Source organism: Vanessa cardui, chromosome 17, assembly GCF_905220365.1.
Source record: "Vanessa cardui chromosome 17, ilVanCard2.1, whole genome shotgun sequence".
NCBI lineage: Eukaryota > Metazoa > Arthropoda > Insecta > Lepidoptera > Nymphalidae > Vanessa > Vanessa cardui.
The window spans coordinates 9,180,884-9,196,405 of NC_061139.1; the positions used below are offsets into that span (position 1 = coordinate 9,180,884).

The 15,522-nt window shown below is 32.9% G+C and overlaps 1 protein-coding gene across 2 annotated transcripts in view; it reads right to left on the bottom strand.

Annotated features, from left to right (window-relative positions):
* Nucleotides 1-462: 462 nt before the first annotated feature.
* Nucleotides 463-15,522, bottom strand: part of LOC124537095 (neuropeptide CCHamide-2 receptor-like) — an 86,435-nt gene continuing 71,375 nt past the window's right edge. Inside the window, exons 4-8 of one of the 2 annotated variants that reach the window (XM_047113813.1) lie at nt 9,323-9,486; nt 7,881-8,074; nt 2,506-2,626; nt 1,005-1,184; nt 463-746 (exon numbers count right to left, since the gene is read on the bottom strand). In XM_047113813.1, coding sequence (XP_046969769.1) covers nt 584-746; nt 1,005-1,184; nt 2,506-2,626; nt 7,881-8,074; nt 9,323-9,486 — 822 coding nt within the window. In that variant the 3' untranslated portion in view covers nt 463-583. Of the gene's footprint in view, nt 747-1,004; nt 1,185-1,216; nt 1,400-2,505; nt 2,627-7,880; nt 8,075-9,322; nt 9,487-15,522 lie in introns of both variants that reach the window. The other variant, XM_047113812.1, reaches the window with a different exon arrangement.

Sequence of the window (15,522 nt, forward strand, 5' to 3'; positions counted from 1 at the left end):
TATATATTCATAGTTTATTCGTGTCCAATTATTTCTATTTATTTAGTAATGTTTCCATATCGCGCATTAAACAAGCAAGGAGCGGTTTCAATATATCACTTAAAATTACACATACACAAATTTACAATTAAATATATTAATGTCTTTGACGTAATATATATTAATATTTACAAATGATTTCATCTTTGATTATAACTAGAGTACATTTAATATAACGTAAATCAATTATTTTACATCCATAACTTAACACTAGATGTCTTTTTATTTGAAATAAATAAATTGTAATATTTTCTTTTTCTTGTCATATTATCTTGAAGAACAGTCAGAGTAAAAAAAACATTCGTCAGTTTTCAAATTAATTCCTTTGTCAAGTCTTAAACTCTTAGTACCTTTTGAAGCTAAACATCGAATCATTGCGACACAATATGTCATTCGCGATCGGTAAAGCAGATTATCGCTCATACTGAGCACACGAAAATAGATCTTAAGGTGACGAACCTTTTCTCACCCCGACTGTACAAAAAGACTTATAATATTTGATACAATAATATGACGCTTTTTGATATCTTATCTATATTTAGATTTATCTATCTATGCATTTCTCGTTGACATCCGTGAGGAAATCACTGGAGTCCCTGACGGTCATGATCGTGACACCATCCGTGCTGTTCCTGGATATGATGTTATTCTTTTTCTTCGAGCTGCCGTAGTCGTAGTTCGATATAACGACACTTTCCGTCGGATTCCTGTTAAGATAATTATTTGTTTGTTAACTCAAGAACTAAACTCAAAAGTAGTTACTTCCTACTTACATTAAAGGAAATGCTAAGTTGCAAATTGAATTTAGACAACTTCTCCGTCCGTATTTATCTCTTGGAAATGTTTATTTGATAATTAGATTTTTTCTCTTACCTTTATGTATTGTGGTTGCTGTATTTGTTATCTATTTGTCATATGATTGATGAAATTTATATTTTTTTCAATTGTTAAGGAATCCTTCGTACCTATTACAGCAGTGCCGCTGTGGTTCTTCGATCGATGTCTCAAAAACAGCCTTTCTCGCCAGCCTAAAACTTGATGTTTCGAGAACGTCCTTCTCACAGCAGAGATAACGCAGAAAGTACTTCTTGTAGACGTCACTCATGGAGTACAAGGCGACCGGGTTGAAGCAGGAGTTCATAAATCTGGTAGAGATATAAAGATAATCAATTCATACCTATTACATCGATGGCGTTGAGTGCTTCTAAATGACGTCTCGCATATAGCCGTTCTGGACAATCTAGAACTGCAAGTTGGATGGAGGGCGCCTCGACGACAGCAGAGATATCGGTTGAAGTGCTGTCTGAAGACGCCACTCACGCAGTATAAGGCGACCGGATTAACGCAGGAGTTGAGAAAACTGTTTGTTTATAAAACAATGTTAATTTATTTTCCTTATTCATATAGTATATTGCAAAATTTGGACAAAATGTTGGCTTAAAGTAACATGTTGATTTTACCAGGTATAGTCAAAATGTAAACGACGAAAGGCATTTCAACGGGCTAACCGCAATACCATGACAGATAGACGAGACCACGATGAGGTCACCGTTAAGTGAATCGATTATTTTGTCTACGTTATCGATTGGAGAATGGCCATAAAGATTACAAATGTTTATAGGATTTTAATGAAAATATTTATTTATATTTTAAAGGATATACGGCTCATTTTCCCGTGCCAACTGATAACGATTATTTTTAATCAGAGTTTAATTAATAGCCTGATTATGTCGACCCGACTGATTTCAGCTATGGTGACCAATCAAGGTGCACAAGTATGTGCACAAAAACAAGAGCACTCTCAATTTCCTAACTCTCTTCATCCGTTGGGTCTAAATTCGATACAAATGAAAAAGTTAAAGGGCGGGACTAACGCCACCTGATATTTTAACGAGGCACAGGAGTTTACATCCTTCCAAATTTCAGACACAGGTCTGTAACTGGGATTTCAGTTCCAGAAATATCAAATAGTATCAAATATATCAGTCGGTTATGGGATTTGAACCCATAACATTCAGATTTGCAACACTATGCCTAGCTGCTAGACTAACGAGGCCTAAAGATTACTTTGAATCAAAGTTCCATAAATTAAGAGCATAGAAATAACAGGAAAACGGAAAACGTAAAATGTGACTTTAAATTTACTTATAGACTATATCCATGACCTACTTAAATCAGCATAGTTGAGGAAATAACATGTTACATGCTTATTTATATAAACAAGTACATTTCCAAAGAATATGAAGCGATATGATAAAACAAATGAAACGACCCATCCCTATTTTCTTAGATGATAATCGATTACTCGTATGATAATTATTCGTCTATCCCATTTTACAACGCTAGCTGATTTCGGCTCAGCGATTGATGCGAGTTTCCCAGCTATATGCGATGCAAATTACTCATAAAATTTTACCCTCATCTTTTTCAATCGTCAGCATAGTAGGAGACATCTATTTTACGAACCTCAGACAGAAAGCGATTATCCGGAGAGCGTGGGTCCAGTCATTATAGTCGCTCTGGGCTGTCGGCGACATGTAGAACCATACTTCCAGGGCGTGATACGGTAAGAAGCAAATGAAAAATACTGAAACAAAAACGGCTTTATAGTAAAATATATCTATTTGTTTTTTAAGCTGTGTGTTGAATATTTATTAATATGATGCATATTTTGATTAATTTGGAATTATGACATACATATTTTTTTTATCTAAATTTTCAATTGATTTATTAGTTCATGTAGTTTTACGAATGTTTATATGTATCTGTGTGTATTGTTGTAAATTATGTTAGTAGTGCGATAAACAAGTAAAGTTTACAGTAAAATTAAAGCTTCGATGTGTCCGCTATTGGACAAAGACCTTTTCTACGTTAAGAGTAGTTTAATGCAGCGTATTCCACCATGCTGTACTGGTTACTATGACTGTGATTATATGGCATATCTGGTGAATAGATAATATAACGTCATGTGACAGATGCAGGTTTCCACACAATGTTTTTCTTAAACCACCGTTTATGACATAATAAAGGAGAATGAAACAAAACTTTATTGTTTTTGCTTGTTTTAGAAAAGTCTATTATGGTTTCCTGTTTTTGAACTTGCATCTTTGTTACGAATTACTTACATTTATCTTAATTAGCCATCTCAATTGCTTTTATTATTTGATAATAATTATGCGCAGCAATATATTGATCGAATTTTCTACGAAACAAAGTGTTGAAAATTTAAAATTGAATTTGACAACAGTATAATGTAACAAAAAACTCGAATCTCACCGTAGAACACAATCGTGAAAAGAGCGTCAGAATGTGATATTTGACATATTATACACGATACAAGTATAAAAATAGGGTATTTCAGTAAGCCGTTTATCAAAATTTCAGTGAGAAGTGAATTGATGAATAAAAAATAAAAGAGATTATTTTGTAATGTAATCTTCTGTGTTATACTAACGAGGTAGGAACATTTCGGTGAAACGATCTTATTTTTTACATAATGATGATCTTACATTTTAAATTTTGCTAAGCTATCCATGTCGGTCGTAAGCTTTCAATATTGTAAGGCGGGTGAAAATCAGTGTTGAAAGTCGAGGGCCCGTCGATAGAGGCTTTTAGGCTACCGACTTAAGTGGCTCGAATATTTGTGACGGCGCATGACTATATACTTCATCTTTTTATGTTATATGTAACTTGTTTTGAAATTCAGACGTATATGTTCAAATGCAGAGTTATTTTATATAAACAGACAACTCACTTCTCACTGAATACTCACAGTGCCAATTAGATTTCTAAGAAATAATAGATTGTTTTCATTTATGATAAAAGTACGCGGTCTATTTATTGGAACCACTGCATTATTTAAATTTATACTTTTATTTAATATTCGAAAAATATTTCTTATCTGTATTACTGGATTTTCGGAAGAGTTGAAAATTACAACTCAAATTTCTAACCAAAAATATAATCTACAATTTCATCTTGTAAAAATATAATTACAAATATAATGTATTAAAAACGTCGTTTCAAGACGCGCAACCCCGCTGTGACTCGGGCGGGATTATAGCTTGGAAACTCAACTCAATTCTATAACCTTTGTAAATTATCATTTCTATTACGTTAGCATCTATTTATTTATAGAGGTATAGCACAGAGCTAAGATGGCACAGTGGTTAGAACGCGGGCATCTTAACCGATGATTTTGGGTTCAAATCCAGGCAAGCACCTCTATATTTATATAGCCTTAATTCGTTTCATACTCGGCGGTGAAGGAAAATCGTGAGGAAACCTACATGTGTATAATTTCATCAAAATTCTGCCACATGTGCATTCCACCAACCCGTATTGAATCAGTCACCAACTCTCCTTAATGCAAGAGGTGGCCTTAGCCCAGCAGTGGGAAATTTACAGGATGTTACTGTACTGTATGTATTTATAGTATCATTAAAGCATTAGGCATTTTTGCCCCAAATATAATAAGGTAAATTACTTCGCTACGTAAACGATATTATTTGATAATTTGACCAAAGAAATATAACAATAGCGTTTATTTCTCAAAAGGCTTCTTTCTCATATAATGTTACACTGAACAGTAATTGGCTATACCATTTTTGTTAACAATAGCAAAGTAATACTGATAATTCGTATTAAATGCGTCTTTTCAGCTATTTTTTTCTTTCATACTAATTTGGTATTACATAAAATTGAAATAAATTGATCTATAATAACATTATTCTCAAAATATAATAACCATAGAAATTTTCATATTAGGAATTCTCTAACTCTAATAAAAAAATCGTCTTGTAAAAAAATTATTTACTAAATATATTTCTTTGAAGTAAGAATAAAAGAAAACAGCCTCTGAATATACCAGAGCTAGAGTAAGGCCTTTTTTCCTCATGAGGATTTCTAGTTCCACCAGCTCCAATTTGGATTATTCTGAGACACTTATCTGAGCGGTACCTTATCTATCTTATATTCATTTAAATAAACGCACAAATTTAACGAAGCCTAAAATTTTATGAAACCAGTCTTGTGTGCTGTCAGTGCTTGTCTGGATTTGAACCCGCAATCTACGGTCAAGAGCCACATTAAACCTGTTTGATTGTAACTATAAGCATAATTCTGATTAAATATAATTTTCTATATTCTTAAATGACATAAAAATAAACCTTGAAAACTACAGTATTTGTAGTCGTTAGTTAAATATTTTTAAACGTAGGCGGTGGGAATCACAAATGCACTCTATATTCCCTTAGTCTCACAATTCCATGTGACGGCAAATCCTACATGAACGAAAAAACCTTTAACAAAAAAGAACAACCGAACAATTCTTCTACAGGCTTTCGATTAATGAAAGTATAGATAGTGCTTATTAGGCAGATAAATGCAAAAAGGTTTTAATAACTCTGTGGAGGTTTGAATTTAGAACTTCATGTTTAACTACCAACTGGTTAGTCATTATACTAAAAAGGTTCAAGTATTAGTTGAAGTATATTTAGTTTAAAAAATCAAAGTTGAAACAAAACCAACACTGCATTATTCAGTCATCGATAAAATAGTGAAGTAGGATTGGAAACGGATAAGATATCTTTGGAAGTGTTCTTCTAAAGCTTTTAAATGGATACCCTACTTATTTTCCATTAAACATTGAATTCCTATTTTAAATTCACAATGGGTGCTTCACATAATGCACTTATGTGAATGGTGTTTCTACATTGCGTTATAAAAACGATATCACTTACGTTAAGTAAATATTTTTGGCAAAAATTGAGGATTATCATCAACAGCCTGTAAATTTCTCACTGCTGGGCTAAAGCCTATTCCACCACACTGCTCCAATGCGAATTAGTGTACACATATATAATTTCCGAACGATGTTCCTTCACCACTGAGCACGAGATGAATTACAAAAACAAATTAGGCACATGATAATTCAGTAGTGCTGGGTTTGAACCCGTAATCATCGGTTAAGATGCACGTGTACCAAAAACTGGGCCATCTCGGCTCTAAAAAAATTAGAAATAAATTGAGAATAATATTAAGAAAATCCACACCACACCATAATACTCATATGCTCTACTAATAAACTATACATATATATAAGCTTTGATTTTTTAAATACGTTTTTAATTAAAATAACATGTAACTTGTGTCGTATTGTGGAACTCCCGTCACTTTCTCTCGTGGCGTGGTGTGTCGAGCTGGCACTGCCTGGCACGAGAAAAACAAAAGACGGTTGATTTGGAACGTGAAATAAATGGGGAACGGTGTTAGGAGGAGTGTGAAAAATTAGTTAATTAATATATAATAAGCGGATACTTAATATTTGTATCGATTCATAAATTAATATACTGTCATAATTAAATGTTATGTGAGTAGTTTTGTTACATAAGGATCCCATAAAAGTTGTGTGCTATGGATGTTAAAAGCAATAAAAAATAACTAATCCTATTTAGTTTCTTTCGCCATCCGCTTCTACATGTAATAAAACTGTCGATAAAGAAATAAATCTTGCATAGATTAAAATATTCAAAATAACATCTATTCCGTCAAACTGACGTCTCTTTATTTCTTCAGTTAATCAGAATTCGAAGTAAACATCGCCTTAACGAATGTATTAAGCAATAACAACGTACAAACACATTCTGCTAACCAATTTACATTTCGCATGAATATTAAAATTACGCAACGAAATTGTGTGATCACAAAATTGCTCTAAGTGAAGTGGAAAATTCGTTATAATGTTTAAGAATTCTATAATATATGACAAAGAACAAAAGCTTCGTATTGTATCTCATGGAAACCTGTTGTCCTGTAACTAATCATTTTTGTGGGCATAAGTAAGATACGACGACTTTTTTTTTCACTTTTACTCAGCCCTTATTACCAACGAATATTGTAGTTATATTCGTTAGTTATATTAGTTTTGTAACGCTATTATAAATCCGGTGACATCAAAATCAACGACAATCATCAAAATTATCTATTACTATGTACTCTAAAGTAATCTCTAGTCTATTCCAATGGAAGTAGGAAAAAGATAAACTAGCTTTGTCTTTGATTGAAGATTTGCTAATAAATCAGCTATCTTGTGCACTTATTAGAGGTTACGATTAATATTTCTTTGTTTATTTACACAACACAATTACACTTAACAACTTATTTCCAAAATTCCGAAAAAAGTTTCGTTCACGATCAAAACGTCATTTTCTTTTAAATCTGTAGTGAATATCATGGATTAATCAAGCTGTCAACCAATGATACCTCGTCAATTTGTCACAACGCGTCAATTGGCAAATGTTATTTATTTACTTTTTTCCTGTTATTTTATCGTTGGAATAAAGTATAAACGATAATAGTCGTAATCTATTTCCTTAGCACAGAACATATTCTCAAAAAATAATAAAGACAATATGATTAATGGGCTGAGATGGCCCAGTGGTTAGAACGCGTGCACCTTAATCGATGATTGCGGGTTCAAACCCAGGCAAGCACCACTATATATATGTGCTTAATTTGTGTTTATATTCATCTCGTGCTCGGCGGTGAAGGAAAACATCGTGAGGAAACCTGCATGTGTCTACTTTCATCAAAATTCTGCCACATGTGCATTCCACCCACCAATTGGAACAGCGTGGTTGAATATGTTCCAAAATGTTAATGGAAGAGGAGGCCTTATCCCAGCAGTGAGAAATTTACAGGTTGTTACTTTACTTTTACTTTTCTTTGAAGCATAAATTAAAATTCTAATTTTGACTAAAGGTACAACATTTAAGTATAATTGATATATGTGATTGTTTCTTTATCAATATTAGTAAAAGAAGTTCGCGTTAAGTACTCACCAATGACAAATATCAAGACCATACAAGCGACTGACTTTCTCGCTTTGGCCTGAGCCTCGCCTTGTCCGCCGTGTAGCGCACCCGGCATCTCCTTGGTACTCGCCAATAGGCGTTGCGCCATTAAGGAGTAGAAGAATGCAATCACTAGAAGCGGTAAGGCGTAGTAAACGATTGCCTTCGTTAGAGTCATCCATCTAGTAAAATAGAAATAGAAAATTATTTTTTTTTCAACTGATTTAAATATACTTAATACGAAAATGACATTATTAAGGAATTCTAATCTCATATAAAGACATTGATACATAAGGACTATTATATATAGAAGATTAGATTATTGGTAAAAAACGGGTGCTTATATTTGTTGAATCATAGGAAGGATGTATATAAATTGAATTATTTATTGCAATACTCAAAAAATTGAAATGGTGGAAAAGAATAACTACTGAGTATCTTGCTGGTTCTTTTTAGTGGAATTCACCCTTGTATAAAAATATATTAATATTAATTGATTTTTTTTAGAATCAAAAACTTGATTACAATTTTTCTGTATGTATGTACCTACACAGTCGCATATATTTAGTTAATTAAAAGAGGATCCTTATTTCTGTATATATTATTTAAAAACCAGCAAATTAGTTTGATAAATAAAGAAATATGAAAAAGATCGATCGTGAAAATAATAATTGCTTCAATAACACTACGTCTTGGTTGACAATTACGATTCAATTAACTAGACAAACTATTAGACGAGGCAAAATTGCTAATGGTTTTTTAAAGGCATATTGCATTATTGTAACATGTGTACAGAACCCAGTATAGAACATTTTAATTATTCTTAGAGTTCTATTAAGACTCGAATTGTTTATTAACTTGTCCTACTTTCAATAATAAAGTTATTTTCAAATGTTAAAAAAGAGGAACTACTGAGTTTCTTGCTGGTTCTTCTCGGTAGAATATACTTTCCGAACCGGTGGTAGCTAATTGTAAAATGACGATTCAAAAGTGTTTGTAAAAGCCTACTTGAATAAAGTTTATTTTGATTTGATTTGGTTGTATAACACACAACCAACTACATAGAGTCAGTAATTTTCTTGTGAAAAATCAATAATATCCGATTACCTATTTTACGAATACCTTTGTTAATAACTAGTTTCCGCCCGCTACTTCACTCGTATTTAAGGGATTGGTTGTCATTTGGCAAAAAAGTAGCCTATGACCTATGTACTTTCTTTGAGTATGATACATACCAAATTTCATCAAATTCGATTCGTTGGCTTGGTAGTGAAAGAGCGATAGATAGAAACAGAGTTACTTTCACATTTATGATATTAGTATAAACAAAATGAATATTAAAATGAAAAGAAAGGGACGGTAGTCTCAGCTAGATATCGAATAAAGACATTCGAATTTTAAATATTAGAAAAAAAAAAAAAAAAACTCACTTGGAATAATTATGCCAGTCGGCTGGATATGGAGAGCAATAAACAATAGAGACATTGCTGTCGATATCTTCTGTGATTATACTGGAAAAAAGCGCTGCCGGTGCTGCAAATATAAGTGCAGCGGCCCATATAATTGTCGCACACACCAAAGGCAGCTTGCGTAGCTAGAAAAAAAGGTAAAGTTTTATAGAATGAACGAGCGACATTATGAATATTTTATGAGATTTTATTTTAAAAAGAGGCGCACGTGTATTGTATTATATTAGAAAATGTGTATACATTTTATGTTATCTTTAGACAAATACTTTAACCGAGATGGCCCAGTGTTTAGAACGCCTACTTTTAACCAATGCTTGCGGGTTAAAACCCAGGCAAGCACCGCTGAATTTTCATCTGCTTAATTGGTGTTGTAATGCGGCGAAGGAAAACATCGTAAAGAAACCTGCATCCGTCTAATTTTGCCACATATTAATCCAACAACACGCATTGGAGCAGTGTGGTGGTATAGGCACCAAACCTTCTCCTCAAAGACAGAGGAGGCCTTAGCCTGTGATCAATTTACAGGCTGTTGTTGTTTAGACAAGTATTAGAGATATATTTTCAACTAAATTTTGCTACATGTGTATTTACCAATCCACATTCGAGCAGAAAAAGTTTTAGCCCAGCAGTGGAAATTGTACAATCTGTTACTCTTTTTAAATAAGTAAAGAATAGAAATTCAATGATTTTCCCCTTGGATTATAATCTGTGACTTTCAATTAAATTCGACGGATAATATTTAATTTAGTAATAAGGCTTTATTAGTATTGTTGAGTTCCAGTTTAAAGAGCAAATGAGCCAATGTAACCATAGACACAAGGGATATTATATCTTAGTTTAAAAAGTTAGTCACATTCGCGATATAAGCATTAATTAAAAAAAATCAGCGCAATATGTGTAGACACTTACTATGATGTCACTGAATTGGCCGTTGCCTAACCAAATTAAAAAAAAACTGTGACACATTAATAAAAATAATTTTAAGAATCTACTATTCCAATTTTAAAATTCATACTAATTATAACAGCCAGTGTAGAGCTCTTGTCCATTTGGATAAATAACGCGTCTTAATTACCACTAATTTTACCCCAACAATGATTTATATTCCACTGTTTCAGTTGAAATGGTAATAGAGCTAGTGTAATTACAGGTACAAAGGACTTACTAATTTAGATTCCAAGTCTGGTTGAACATTGGTAACAATGATCATATATTATTTACAATGACAATTACTATGAGCGAGAACGGTCAAGCCAAATGATACTAGCTATTAGAATGGACGAGAAGGCCCAGACATTAAATAGCTGAATCTTAACCGAAGATGGCGGGTTCAAATCTTGACTAACAAATGTTCATTTTTATATCCATAATAAGTCTTTTTATAATTCATAATATACGTTTCATTTGCCACATCTGTATCCCTACTCCTATTGGAATATCATGGTGGAATAAAAATATGTTCCAAGCCTTCTCTTAAAAAGTAAAGAAAGCCTGAAACCAGCTACGACACATCTATATGCTGTTACTATAGTATATTTTACATTAACCATTAAATTAATTACACGTTTGAGTTTTTTAATTTTATTTTTAAAAGATACCTTGTAAAATAAGGGGTGGGGGTAAATGAGCAGTCTAGTTTTAAATGTTCACCAACGCTTGAACATTGGTACTGCTATAAATTCACACCTAATGCCATCAATGTCACAACCGTTGTACTAAGATATGTAACTGGTGAGTGTAATTAAACACTGGCCCACTATCTAGGTACTCACGTACTTTTAAAAAGGAAACTGTAATAAACTGTTGATTCGTTGTAGTAACATTTCAAAGAATAAAAAAAATTCTTAGATAAAAAATGACACCAAATAAATAAGCTCATCTGGCCCATCATTGTTGTATTCTTGTTTGAATGATGAGTCAGCCAGTGTAAAATGGACAAAATATCTTTCCATGATTGCCAGTGTATTTTCGAATTAAGGAATAATGGATAAGGAAAGTGGTGATTTTTTGACATTTGCCATTATATCACCAATTTACCCGCCCAGTTACCAATGTTATAAAAAATCATTATATAAATAGGAGAGGTAAAAATATTCCATTGTATTCTAGCCATGTTACCCACATATGTATCTTTAACGTAATAAGCAATTATCCGATACGAGTCTCGCGCCTACTGATCCTTCACACGAGTTCCAACAACTGTCCAATGTCTCGAGCTAATCGCAACGAAGACTTAACAGAGGCAATTAATTAACTATACTTATTCTATTATTGAACGATAACTAAAACGTCATATAATAATTTATTTACTAGAAAATAATCAACAGCATTGCATTTTATTTAAATGTTTAATCATAAAAAGTTATATCATAATAATATCACAGAGTTTACACGTATGTCATTATGATTATAAATTAATCAATAGGCTATGTAGACAAACTAAAAATCTTACAATACATGATGTAAATTAATATGAACTATAATACAATATACTATTTAAAAAATAATGCTAAGTATATTAATGTGTGTGTACTATGAGCGTGTGTCTGTGTGAGGGTTTGTAAACATTACACAAAATTACAATATTATGAAATAGAGAACACATTTACTTATTACTGTTAACTGAAATGATACTTCTCAAAATAACAATGTTACAGTTTAAAGCAAAACGTAACATACTTAATGCTATTCAGTCCTCGACAATAAAGTTTCACTAACGAGCTGGCTGTTCACAACTTCCTAATTAAATGGCCGTTTAGTTTAAGACTAGTTATATAGTAATTAACAATTAAATTAACCGTCCTCTATAACAATGGGGACTCATTAGGAGAACGTGACGTATTATACACACGAGTATGTATTAATATGTCAAGCTGATATTTCTCGTGAATCCGAAGGCGTCATTCTAGAACGCCTACGCCTTCATTAAATATTAATAATTATTTCCTATTTTCAGTAAAACCTTCTTTTTAAAATAAATATTATTTTTTCTGGTAAAACGCTTTACGCGCTTCCCCCACTTGATCGAAACTAGGGGGGGGGGGGAGTAATCCCTGGTTTCCTGGACGCCGAGTGCGCCTAGGTCCACTGGGTTTAACCACTAAAAAACTAGCGGTACCCTCTCCGTCTTTCGGCGGGCGCCACGGGATCGCTTACGCATGCTACCGTGACGCCCTGACGGTCGGCCTACCTATGCGGGCCTCCAACCTGTAGGGGGGATTCCCGGGGTATCTATCCACCAACCTGCATAAGAAGTGTACTGGAAAAACAACTTTCTCCACAAAGGAAAAGTGATCCTAAACTAGCGGTAAAACATTTTATATATGATATCAGTTTAATATTCAATATAGGTTAATAGTTGTGTGTACAGTCTTAAAAGACGGTCCATAAATTTTGAAAAGATTTCTAAAGAAAAAAGTACAGCCATTAAGAACGTCGACGACTTTCAAAAGTTTTCTTTCAAGGTGCCGGGCGAACTAACGAATTTAATGAATAAGTACTAACTTTTTAATTCGTTAAAATTATACACAGTAATATCACGACACGAGAAAATTATAAATTACTGTTATTTAAATTCATTACATGTATGTACGTTTGCTTAAAATTAATCAAAAGTGTTAAATTTCATATATGTGAATCAACTGACCTCGTATTTTCGTTGCGAATGAATAATAAAATTAACAAGATAAGTTACTCAATTAACATACATAATTAATAACGAAAATACAAAGACACATTTTTATATGTGTGAACAGTATACCGAGATCATACGTGTAAGAGTTACAAAGTCTTGGTCACAAGTCTGACTTATAACCATGACACATGCAACTTTGTCAAAATAATAAAGATAAAATTTTAAAAATTATGATCGCGTCTCAATTCAGAATATTTTAAAATGGAAATTTCAAATATTAGAAAACAGTACTATTAAGTTTCTTGACGGTTCTCCTCGGTAAAATCTGCCTACCGAACCAGCTGTAGCTTCACTACATAGTATAAAACTAAGTCGCTTTCTCTATCCCTATATCCCTATGTATGCTTAAAAACTACGCAAAGCATTTTGATGCGGTTTTTTTTAATAGATAGAGTGAATCGAGAAGGTTTTTGCATATAATGCATGGACAGTTTAGTAAAGAAACACTGATCATTTTAGAAGTTTCCGGTGTCATGTCATTGCACCCGTGCTAAGCCTTTGGGGCGCTGGTTACGATTAATACAAAAATGACACTCAATTTTGTTTGTAATCATTTTGATTATTTTATTAAACTATTTCAAAAAAGTGTTACTTATACATGTACTTCGTTAGAGTCATACAAGCAAGCATCACTGATTCATGTGCTTAATTTGTCTTTTTAATTCATCTCGTACTCAGCGGTGAAGGAAAACATCGTGAGGAAACCTGCATGTAACAAATTTCAAAGAAATTCTGCCACATGTGTATTCCACCAACCCGCATTGGAACAGTGTGGTAGAATATGTTCCAAACCTTCTCCTCAAAGGTAGAGGAGGCCTTTAGCCCAGCAGTGGTAATTTACAGGCTGTTGTCGTTGTTGTACTTCGTTATATTAAAAAAGTATAATTTACACGTTAATTTCAAAGTGTACAACCAAGTTCTGTTTTCATAAAATCCATTTACGCGGTTTGACACGAGCTTGGCCCAATTTCATGATTATAGCGTAGGAGTAAAATATTCAACACGTCGGGGCTGAAATCGTATTGAAAATGCGTTAGCCTAACATGAATCTCGCCACATGGGATTATTGTTTCCGGACCAACTTCAAGCCGAAAATACTTTTACTTTACGTTTCCTTATAATACAAAAGAATTATAAATAAGAAGAATATTAACAAAAGAAATATTTAAAAAGATAAATTTTCTTCTTAATATACAATTTTCTATGTGGATATTCAATTAGTTTATTGAGCCGTTATTTTATTTATTTATTCTCATTATATATATGTGGTAATAAAGATAAAAAGATATACTAATATAAACAGTGAAAAATACGAATCTCAGGAAACACAAACATATATATATATATATATATATAAAAGCATTAACTACAGAACCGTTCAGATATAAATAACGCAAGTAACGAGTGTACCACAAATACCCAGACCCAAGACAACATAGAAAACTAATTAACTTTTTCAACATCGACATGGCCGGAAATCGAACCCGGGACCTCAGAGTGGCGTACCCATGAAAACCGGTGTACACACTACTATGGTCGTCAAAAATTATAACAGTATTCCTTGTCTTTAGGTGGTTTTCTGTACAATAAATATAATGGAAATTCCATTTATAAAGGTAATAACCATTAATTACAATATACACTAATGAACTGACTAGTGTATCTTGCATACGAATCTTCGGAGAATTCACTAATTATACCAAACACTGGAACAAACGCACCACATCAAAATACGAGCACGCACGGATTCACACAAATAAACAGTCTCTCGTGTGGGAGACTGTTTATTACACACTCATATTTACACTCAAACATAAACTCACGAGATGGTCCAGTGGTTAGAACGCGCATCTTAAACGAGGATTGCGGGTTCAAACCCTGAATAATCATGTGCTTAATTTGTGTTTATAATTCATCTCGTTCTCGGCGGTGAAGGAAAACATCGTGAGGGAACCTACATGTGTATAATTTCATAAAAAAATTACCATATGCGTATTCCACCAACCCGCATTGGAACAGCGTGGTGGAATATGTTCCAAACCATCTCCACAATGGGAGAGGAGGCCTTAGCCCAGAAGTGGGAAATTTACAGACTGTTGTTGTTGTTGCATAAATTTACAAACACACACAGTGCCTATTCTTAATTCTTATAATCAATAGTCCAACGCAAATTAACTCTACAAATTTTATAATTTAAGCAGTTATATGATAGAACAAATAATTTTGTATCAATTGAATGTTGAAGGCCTGACCTGATACAGGATTTAATTTTTAGGTACCAATCTCCGCCGCAAATAAATAAAACAATACAGGTATATTATATATCCAGAAGTAAATCATCAGTTAGGTAACTGATAAGCTACTTTTGAACTTCATAGAGCAATAAATAAATTTATTCATTTATTCAAAAAACTTTTGTTTAACATTAATTTAATTATAAATAAATCGCAGATGTTTCTTTAATTTA